At 50.3% G+C, this 10,298-nt stretch overlaps 1 protein-coding gene and 1 long non-coding RNA gene across 2 annotated transcripts in view; one reads left to right on the top strand and one right to left on the bottom strand.

Annotated features, from left to right (window-relative positions):
• Positions 1-2,093: 2,093 nt before the first annotated feature.
• The window catches only part of IP6K2 (inositol hexakisphosphate kinase 2), a gene marked incomplete at its 5' end in the record, with an annotated part of 32,603 nt that continues 24,398 nt past the window's right edge, over positions 2,094-10,298 (bottom strand). Inside the window, 4 exon segments of the mRNA NM_001082377.1 lie at positions 2,094-2,861; positions 3,289-3,464; positions 8,256-8,431; positions 9,559-9,781. Of these exon segments, the coding sequence (NP_001075846.1) occupies positions 2,361-2,861; positions 3,289-3,464; positions 8,256-8,431; positions 9,559-9,781 (1,076 nt within the window). The 3' untranslated portion in view covers positions 2,094-2,360.
• Positions 2,752-7,601, top strand: LOC138844104 (uncharacterized). Its single transcript, XR_011379549.1, has 2 exons — positions 2,752-2,885; positions 3,877-7,601. It is a non-coding gene; the product is annotated as an uncharacterized lncRNA (long non-coding RNA).

Genomic DNA, 10,298 nt, shown 5'->3' with positions numbered 1-10,298 from the left:
TGCGCGCTCCCGCCCGCCGCTGCTCCGCCCCGTGGGTGTCAGCCCACGCAGCGGGGCGCCGGCGCCCCCTGGCGGCTCCACGGAGCGGGGCGCGGCTCGGGAGTCTGCCTCTGCTCCGAACCTCGCAAAGTCTGCACGGTTACCCCACGCCAGCCAGGACCGACCCCGCCTCCCCCAGAGCCCTGGCCTCGGCTTCCCTGGCCCGGCTCTCCGCTCCTTTTCCCCGCCGCAGCCCGAACATTCCCGGGCAGTGGGTTCCAACCTGCTAGAGGACAGCGACTCGGACGCGGCGCTCTCGTTTTTTGAAAGCCTCTACAGAGGCCGGGTCTCCTGGGCTGCTCCGCACCAAACCCCAGCTCCAGTGCTATGCCGGTGGTGGGCAATGGGGAGCGAGTGTGGGGAAGGGGGTCCGACTATCCTGTGCCGAGTCCTCCCATCTTGGCTCCTCGGCTCCAGCCCTCCCTCTTCAGCCTCCGGCTTCTGCACATCCCGTTCCTGCCTCCCACAGCAAGAGGTCGTCAAGCTCCCACCCTGATACTCGCTTTCATGTTGCTGTTTTCTTGTCTTACTCCAGACACCCACTCCTGAGCGCGATCGGGGGGGGGGGGGGGCTGGCAGGCAGTGAGGAGCGGGATGCAAGAGCACTTTGACCCACACCTGCTCAACTCTGTACTCAGCCCAGACCTCCAGGTCTTTGAACCCTTGGGGTAAGGGTCCCTGGTAGAGCCAGGGAAGCAGCCCCCAGGGTCCTGAGGAGAGGGCTTCCTGGGGCTGGTCCAACCACACCGTTTCCACTGGAACATGCAGTAGTGGACACTGGCCCCGGGGCCTCAGTGGGCTGGTCCTAGGAGGTTCAGGTGTGGGGCAGAGCTGCTAGGACTTGACAGTCAGGCCCTGTCTTTTCTGCATCAGCTCTGGCTCTGCACTTCAAGACCTCCCTCGTTGTGCTGCACACGGCCACACCCCACGCTGGGGTTCTTACTTTGTGTCTCGGCTAACAGTGGCTCAGACACTTGAGCCCCCATTACCCACGTGGGAGTTCCTGGCTCAGCATTGGCTGTTGCAACCATTTAGGGAGTGAACCAGAAGTTGGAAAATCTTACCATTTTAAGTAAAATAAATATATATATATATATATTTTAAGATTCATTATTTGAAAGTCAGACTTGAGAGAGACATACAGAGAGATCTGCCATCCCCAAATGGTTGCAACCGATGGAGAAGAGCTGGTTTGAGGCCAGGAACCAGGAGCTTCTTTCGGGTCTCCCACATGGATGCAGGGACCCAAGCACATGGGCCATCCTCCTCTGCTTTCCCGTGGAGAGCATTAGCAGGGAGCTGGATCAGAGTGGAAAAGTCTAGACTTGAACTGGAGCCCATGTGAGATGCTGGCACTGTAGACCGCAGCTCAACCTGCTGTGCCACAGTGCCGGCCCCAGTGAAACTAAAATGAAAAAAAACAAAAAACAAAGACCACCCTTCAGCTCCTCATTAAAGAAAACCCTCCTGGCACAGAGCTGCAGTAGCTTTTGGGCTGTGCGGCTGCTAAATGAGACTGGTGTACGAACTGCGGTGGGGCCCAGAGCTGAGTAGGAGTGGGGACAGGGGACGTGGCCAAGATGACCCTGTAGCTCAGATCCCCTCCCCTTCCCCCTTACTGAGTCCTCCATCCCCTGGGCCCCTTTACCACAGATCCCATGGCAGCCAATGGATCAGAGCCTCATGGCTACCTAACCCCAGAACTAGCTCCAGGACATCTAAGGGCAGCACACAGCCCCAGGAGGGAGCAACAGCGAGGCCCAGTGTTTGCAGCATCTGCTCATCAATGTCAGCTGCAGCTGCACAGGCCCACAGGAAGACCTGTCAGGTATAGCTGGCCATCACAGACCACAGAGGGGCCTGGCTGGGCGAGGTGTGTGGCGAGGTTGCTTTCCGGGTAATTTCCAGGCGCCGGGTTGAGGGAGTAAGGGCCAAACCAAGAGGCTGTGGCGACTTCAGGATCTGGGGGGTGGGCTGGGGAAGAGGTCACAGCGCGTGGCGAGGGTTGGAGGGGGCTGCCTGCCCTGGAAAGAACCACAGCAGCACTGCGTACAATAAACGAAGAGATGTGTATTAGAACAATCACACCCAGGGAAGAAAGAGGTATCTGCATCATCAAATATGGAATGTTGAAGAAACAGTTAAAATAAATAAAAGACTCCAAGCGCAGCTGGGGCTGGCTCAGGCTGGGGCTCGGAGGCCGCTGCACATCAGCTCCAGGCTGCAGGGGCCACCACCTGGCCATACTGGCCTCCTCCCCGACGCAGCACAGCTGTGCCTGGGACACAGAGCGTCTCTCAGGTACTGAGCAGCCAGCGAGCTCACTCCCCACTGTCCTCACTGATCTCTGTGACAATGTCTATCAGGCTCTGGAGCCCGAAGATGTAGCCAGCGTCCTGGCCCTCGTGCACCACACTGTCCTCGCCATACAGCCTGCAGGTGGTGTGTGCAAAGTCGATCATGCGCACGTCCACGGAGCTGGCACCAATGGGTTTGTAGGCATAGGCACCAGCAGATTCATCGGCCGACTCCTCTGACAGGTCCTCCAAGTCCTCAGCATCTGAGTCCAGGGCCACTTCAGGCCATTCCTTGCCATCATATATGACTAGCAGGGAGCTGGAGTAGAAGCGGTAGGACTCCTGTCGCTCCAACACTGCCTTGAGCTCTGCCAGCTTCTTGAGCACAGGGCCCAGGAGCTCACGGCGCAGGTACCGCCCATTGTGGAAGAACTGGAAAAGTGCCTCCTTGAAGCCCTGCACCGACAGCTTCCGCCCGTGGTACTTGTTCATGAACATGAGCTGCCCACTGCCTGCCTGGTACACCTGTTGGAGACAGAACAGCAGCAGGTCAGTAGCTGAAGGTCATGTTAAGACCGGGGTGGGGTGGGGTGGTATGACAGGCCACATCAGATGCTTTGTCAAGCAGAAGAGTTAAACTCTCTGATCAGCACCCCCCATCCACCCAGGGTTGGTCCTTGTGCCACAGCCCCTAACTCAACAGTCAGTGGGAGAGGGCCTAACCCTCCTGCCTTCCTCCCCACTCCTATCCACAGACTCTGGACTCAGCCAGCCTTGCCAGTCTCAGAGGGGAGCACTCAGGTACACATGCTTCCCTTCTTAACCATAAAGCAACAAATTCACACAGGGCCAAATCTGGAACGCTCTGAATCAATAGGACTATCCCACGGTGGGGGCATGGCGACTGCTGGAGGCCCTAGCTTGCGCCTTCTTGCACTAGCACGTCCCTCACCTGCATGCCACACACACGCACACCAATGACCGCAGATGTGCTCTGCTGACACTTTCGGATCTGGTTGGCTGCCTTTTCCTCTGACGCGTCATCACCATGCTGGCGCGTGCCCATCTTGAGGTCCAGGACACAAGGCACCTCGTAGCGGGAAGTCAGGTTTTCCAGTAAGATGAATTCTGAGTGGTTAAGGACAATCCTCCAAGAGGAAGTTACTGCTCGGGACCCTGGTGCCCTCAGGGCACAGTGCCTGGCTGTGGAGACCCCTTATCTCACAGGGGACTCCCTCAGTCCCCCCATCTTCCAGGCAGGGAGCCAGGGCAGACTGCAGAGCTGAGTCACATCTATTTCTTGGGGACCTGGCAGGCACACAGCCTGCATCTGCACTCACACAGGTCTGGGATACTGCCAGTGCGGGACATCACACACCACTCCCTGAACTCAGCTACGTGTGGGACCGCGGTCCAGCAAACTGGCCTCAATTATACACAGAACATCAAAGAAGTTCAGTACATCTTATAGCCTTAAACATGAAATTTAAAATTAGTATAAACTGAAGATATTTTTCTCTTTACAATGTCTTTTTCCCAGTTGTGTGTACCAAGGCCTTCAACGCTTGCAGCAATTGTTGTCTCACCACTTCGGATTACAAGGAACCAGTGAGCCCTACCGCAGAAATCTGGAAATTATGACCTATTACTCATTCTTGCACAGCCTATAAGCCAGGAATTTTTTTTTTTTTTTTTTTTTTTTGGACAGGCAGAGTGGACAGTGAGAGAGAGACAGAGAGAAAGGTCTTCCTTTGCCGTTGGTTCACCCTCCAATGGCCGCCGCAGCTGGCGCGCTGCAGCTAGCGCATCACGCTGATCCGAAGCCAGGAGCCAGGTGTTTCTCCTGGTTTCCCATACGGGTGCAGGGCCCAAGGACTTGGACCATCCTCCACTGCACTCCCGGGCCACAGCAGAGAGCTGGTCTGGAAGAGGAACAACCGGGACAGAATCTGGCGCCCCGACCAGGACTAGAAAGCCGCAGGTGGAGGATTAGCTTAGTGAGCTGCGGCGCCGGCCCAGGAATGGTTTTTACATTTTTAAGATTTATATTTATTTATCTGAAAGGCAAAGCAACAGAGAGAAAGGGAGAAGAGGGAGATGAAGACAGGGTAGAGGGAGACAGACCTACCATCTTCTACTTTGCTCCCCAGATCTGAGTCAGGCTGAAGCCAGGAGCCTGGAACTCCATCCTGGTCTCCTGTTAAGCCCCAAATGCTTGGCCATCTTCTATTGTCTTCCCAGGAGCATCAGCAGGAAGCCAGATAGGCAACAGGCCAGCAGGGACACAAACCTGCACCCTGAAATGGGATCCTGGCATTGACAACATGGCTTAACCTGCTGCTCCACAACGCTGGCCCCTAGTTTTTACATTTTTAAAGAGATCAAGATAGGTAATACTTTATGACACATGAAAATCCAATGAGATTCACTGACAGTAACCATAGGGTCCGCCTGGGACAGAGCCGTGAATTCATTTACATTACTATCTATGGCTGCTTCCACGCTCTAGTGGCAGAGATGTGACACAGATGACATATTCCACAAAAGCTAAAATATTTCCCATCTGGCCCTTGACTGGAAAGCTTTGGTGACCTCTGCCTGAGAGGAATCTGAGTTCCTGTCTAGGGCAGGAAATGTACATGGCCTCAGGCTATCTTTCACAGACATACCATACCATGACTGTGTCAAAATCACTCAAAAGCCTATTTGAAAAGGTTTTCTTGGCCAACGTTGGACAACTGGGACAACTGCAATGGACTAAAACACCATATTGGGGCTTGCATTGTGGTACGGCAGGTTAGGCAGTTGCATGCAGTATCCCATATCGAAGTGCTGGTTCAAGTCCCAGCTGCTCCCCTTCTGATCTAGGTTCCTGCTAATGCACCTGGGAAGGCAATGGAGGATGGCCCAAGTGCTACTTATGTGGAAAACCAGGATGGGGTTCCTGGCTTTGGCCTGGCTCAGACCTGGCTGTCGGGGCCTTATGGAGAGCGGAGAGAAGATCTCTTTTATTTCTCTTTCTCCCCTTTCTTCCTCTCTGTTGCTCTTTCAAATAACTAAATGTTTAAAAGCCCCACCAATTAATTTGAATTCATGCATCTATCATGATGCTAAAAAATCCACTGGTCACTTCTGGAAGACATAAAGGAATCTACTCATTATTCCAAATGTTATATGTAAGTAAACATTTGAACTGCCTTCCCGATATAAGCAATATCTCAGGATAAACATGTCATTGATGGGGAAAAGTTGCTCTTTATGGAGGGATTCCAGCTAATGAATGACAACATCAGAAAATCACCTCATTAAAAAATGGATCAAAGGCAATTATGATCCAAAAGAAAGACAAGTAAGCCCTGTGCTTCCCAACGGATGTGTACAATACCATCATGGCAAGATCCTTGCTCCACCCTCTCCCAAACTGAACCCAAATATAATCAAGCTTTTAGATCCAATTTTCAATTTAATGGAAACAGAACGGACAGAATAACATGTAAATAACACCCAGAGGTGCCATTAGTAAAATCTAGATCATGGCATACTCTAGAAGATCCAGTTTCTCTGGACAAGAAATTTCCAATAAATGGGAGTGCTATATTAAAGATTAAACACTTTGGGGCCAGTGCTGTGGCACAGCGGGTGGGGCTGCCGCCTGCAGTGCTGACATCCCATATGGGGACCAGTTCAAGACTCGGCTGCTCCACTTCCAGTCCAGCTCTGCTATGACCTGGGAAAGCAATGGGAGATGGCCCAGGTCCTTGGGCCCCTGCACCCATGTGGGAGACCTGGAAGAAGCTCCTGGCTCCTGGCTTTGGATCAGCTCAGCTCTGGCCATTGTGGCTGAATGGGGAGTGAACCAGCCGATGGAAGACCTCTCTCTCTCTCTGCCTCTCCTTCTCTGTCTGTGTTAACTCTTCCAAATAAATCAATCTTAAAAAAAAAAAAAAAAAGATTGGGGGCCGGTGCTATGGCTCACTTGGTTAATCCTCTGCCTCTGCCTGCAGCGCCGGCATCCCATATGGGCACCAGGTTCTAGTCCCGGTTGCTCCTCTTCCACTCCAGCTCTCTGCTGTGGCCCGGGAGGGCAGTGGAGGATGGCCCAGGTGCTTGGGCCCCTGCACCTGCATGGGAGACCAGGAAAAAGCTCCTGGCTCCTGGCTTCGGATCAGCACAGCACTGGCCGTAGAAGCCATTTGGGGAGTGAACCAACAGAAGGAAGACCTTTCTCTCTGTCTCTGTCTAACTCTATTTGTCAAGTTAAAAAAAATTTTTTTCAAAAAAAAAAAAAAAAAAGATTGAACATTTCAATCAAATGCAACACATGAACCTTATATGGATCCCTATTCAGACCAATCAATAAAAACATACTTTTGAGATAGGAGAATATGGACAAGAACTACGCTTTTGACAGTAAGGAACTATTGCCTACTTTTTAAAAATTTAAACATTTTATTGAAATACAGTATACATACCAAGAAATGTACCTAAGTGTACAGATGAGTTTTCTAAGATTTATTTATTTATTTATTTGAAAGAAAAAATACACAAAGAGAGGGAGAGATACAGACATTCCATCTGCTGGTTCACTCCACAGATGGCTGCAAGGCTAGGCTGGGCTGGGCCAGGCCGAAGCCAGGAGCTTCTTCCGTGTCTCCCACATGGGTGGCAGGGACCCAAGCACTTAGGCCATCTTCCACTGCTTTTCCCAGACTATCAGCAGGGAGCTGGATCAGAAGTTGAGCAACCGGGAATTAAACCAGCACCTCTATGGGATGCCAGGTCACAGCTATGCCACAACACTGGCTCCCAGATGAGTTTTTTATCCTCTGAACATGTACTGCCCACTTTTTGAGGAGACGTAATGGTTTTAATATCCTTTAGTGACACATGCTGGTACACACACACAACGTCTTATAAAAATCCAGGCCCCAAGAGGCACATATGAAATGGTATATCTCAAATCTGCTTCAAAAGGAGTCTGGGGTGGACATCTGGCCTACCAGCTAAGATGCCCACATTTCCCACTGGAGTATCTAAGTTGGATACCTGACTCTCGCTCCTGACTCTAGCTCCTGCCAATGTGTACTATGGCAAACAGCAGTGATGGCTCAAGTGACTTGAGTCCCTGTCACCTCTGCAGATATCTGGATTCAGTTTCTGGCCCGAGTTTGGCCCTTGCCCAGTCCCAGCCATTGCAAGCATTTGAGAATAAAACAGCAGAAAAACATCTGTCTCTCTAATCAATTTTTTAAAAAGAACAGAAAAGGAGTCCAGTTATGAGGTACTGGGTATACAGACAGTCACGACACAAGGGTTCACTGCTGAACCTGGGTGACAGGCACTTACAAATTCAATGTACTGTTCTATTTTAAACTTGTTTTCCCAAATGAAAGTTAAAAATAAAACATCCTCAATTCTGAAGAATTTCATTCCATAAAATAAAAACAAACAAAATAACAGACACTAAAGCAAAGCTTAGTGGGCAAGTAACAAGGGGTGGGGGTTGGGGGAAAGGAACCTAGCACCACCCTAACGTATACTTCCTGTGCCAGTCTGATGAGTCAGATTTAAAGGCTGGTCCCCTACCCTTCTGGCCTCAGCTCTCGCAGCTGAGTACGGTTTGGGGGCTTGTGCAGGAGTCTGAAAACAGGGACCAGCCCCTGCCAGCTTCGGGCAGGCCACCTAGGCTGAAGCCGACCTGGTGTAAGCTGGCTTCTTCACGAGCCCCACTCCCCACCACCTGGACTTCCAGGCAAGCTCCCAGCCCTGAGGAATGTGTTATCTGCCCCCAGTCATCACAGGAGGCTTCTGGCACAATCCTGGAAGAGAATTTCAAATTCACCCACAACTTAAAACACAACTTCTCTCTACCAGTTCCAAGGACCTTCTTTCCTTCCTTGTCCCTGGTACAAAGGATACTGTACTGGTTCCGATGCTTTGCGTTCTCCTTCATTCTCTGTAACTGCTGCTGATGACATTTCATGCTCCAAGGGTTGTAGTGTTTAAGCTGGGAACTTACATTCCCTTTTTTCTCTACACTGTAGTACAAGACTTCAGATTTCTTTAGCCACTCAAATTCTTCTTCTAACTTATGGCTATAAAGAGAGATAAGGATCCATTAAATCACAACATCTTATAAAAAGAGACACCAAGGCACTTTCTGAGAGTGATACAGTTAGATCTTGATACAGTGGTGGTTACAGGGTATATATCTGCATAAATTCATTGATCTCTTTCAAATAGGTACACTTTATAGAGTGTATATCAAAACTCAAGTTGATTAGAAAAATAAATAAACAAATAAGTGCCAGACTGCCACAAGAAGAACCCAGGATACATGATCTGCCTCTGTTGCCCAACACTTCCAGGCAGCACCACATCTCCTGGCCCCTGATGCACCCAAGTTCCACTGACTGCAAACACTAGAGAACGGGAAAATCTGAATTGACATTCCATGGAGGGAGCCGGCACCGTGGCTTACTTGGTTAATCCTCTGCCTTGTGGTGCCGGCATCCCATATGGGTGCCGGATTTTAGTCCCGGTTGCTCCTCTTCCAGTCCAGCTCTCTGCTGTGGCCCAGGAAGGCAGTGGAGGATGGCCTAAGTACCTGGGCGCCTGCACCCGCATGGGAAACCAGGAGGAAGCACCTGGCTCCTGGCTTTGGATCGGCGCAGCGCCGGCCATAGTGGCCATTTGGAGGGTGAACTAACGGAAGGAAGACCTTTCTCTCTGTCTATCTGTCAAATAAAAAAAAAAAAAAAAAAAGAAAAGAAATTCCATGGAAGCAAGTCATTTACTTAGCTACATTATATATACTCTATCTGCATTATCTGTATTTTCACAAGCCCTGCCAAGGTATGGGACGTGGAAGGTGCGGCCTAGGTGGATCCTCAAGTTTCAGGAATGCTTAACTGACAATTTTGTCCCTCACTCTCAGTGAGCAGCCTGAGACAAAGAGACAGTTCCAGGCACAGAGCAGCCATGGACCGAATCGCTGAATGGCTTTTACAGGCACCACTGTGCTGTGATTGTTTACATAAAATGGCATGACCTAAATCCACAGTCAAAAGAGGCTGGGTATGCCAAGTGGGAACTAGCCGCTGTGTGACTAGGCACCTCCTAAGTCCATGGTGAGTCTTTATCCCCAGGGAACCAGGCTGTACCCAAGGCGTTCAACACCTCCGCTCCCACAGAGCCCAAGGTTCCCCCTAGTTTTACTCACCTCTTCATCTTCTCCTCTTTCCGGTGCTGGCGCACCCACTCCTTGGGAGTCTTTTCTGATTCTAGAACATGGTGTTTTTTGGTTGTCCACCTCAGGACCTTACTTTTTGGCTCACAGTCTGAATTGTCTACAAGGTCCACAGTTCCATGGTCCCCTTTTAATGGATATGCTATTAAACACAAATTCCTGTCTTCATCTTCTTCAAAACACACAGATACTACACCTGGAAAGGGGATGAGGAGCAGGAAAGATTTTTAATTCCATAAGAAGATGCATTCTAAAAACATGATTTTAACATTTGTTTTTTTCTTACCCTGTTCCTTAGTCTCTATGTTGCCAGAGGCCCCAAACTCCTCTGCAAACCTAACAAATATCAAAACAGCTAGAAAAGATGACACCATACAAGACAAGCGATTAGGGAGCAAACATGGCTGAGAGTCTTCCTCTCTGATGCACTCAACAAGGCAAGAGCCAAAGAATTACAAGACACATTTTTCCATCATTGAAAATGTTTATTAATTTTCATGTAACTCTTCTAATCCTAAGAAAGACGCAAAACATCACTCTTTTTATCTTGTGGGAATTTGTCATGTCCTGAACAGAAACTGGTGGCCTTGAGGCTTGCTTTAGAGCAGAGCCTGAATGAAGCAGGAACACAGTTTTGCCTTGGGGTGAGAAGCATCCAAGGGTAAGGGAAGACCGGGTAAGCAAAGCAAAATAAAGGGGCAAACAAACCACAC

Source organism: Oryctolagus cuniculus, chromosome 10 (assembly GCF_964237555.1).
Source record: "Oryctolagus cuniculus chromosome 10, mOryCun1.1, whole genome shotgun sequence".
Lineage (NCBI taxonomy): Eukaryota > Metazoa > Chordata > Mammalia > Lagomorpha > Leporidae > Oryctolagus > Oryctolagus cuniculus.
This window is presented reverse-complemented; position numbering and strand designations above follow the sequence as displayed.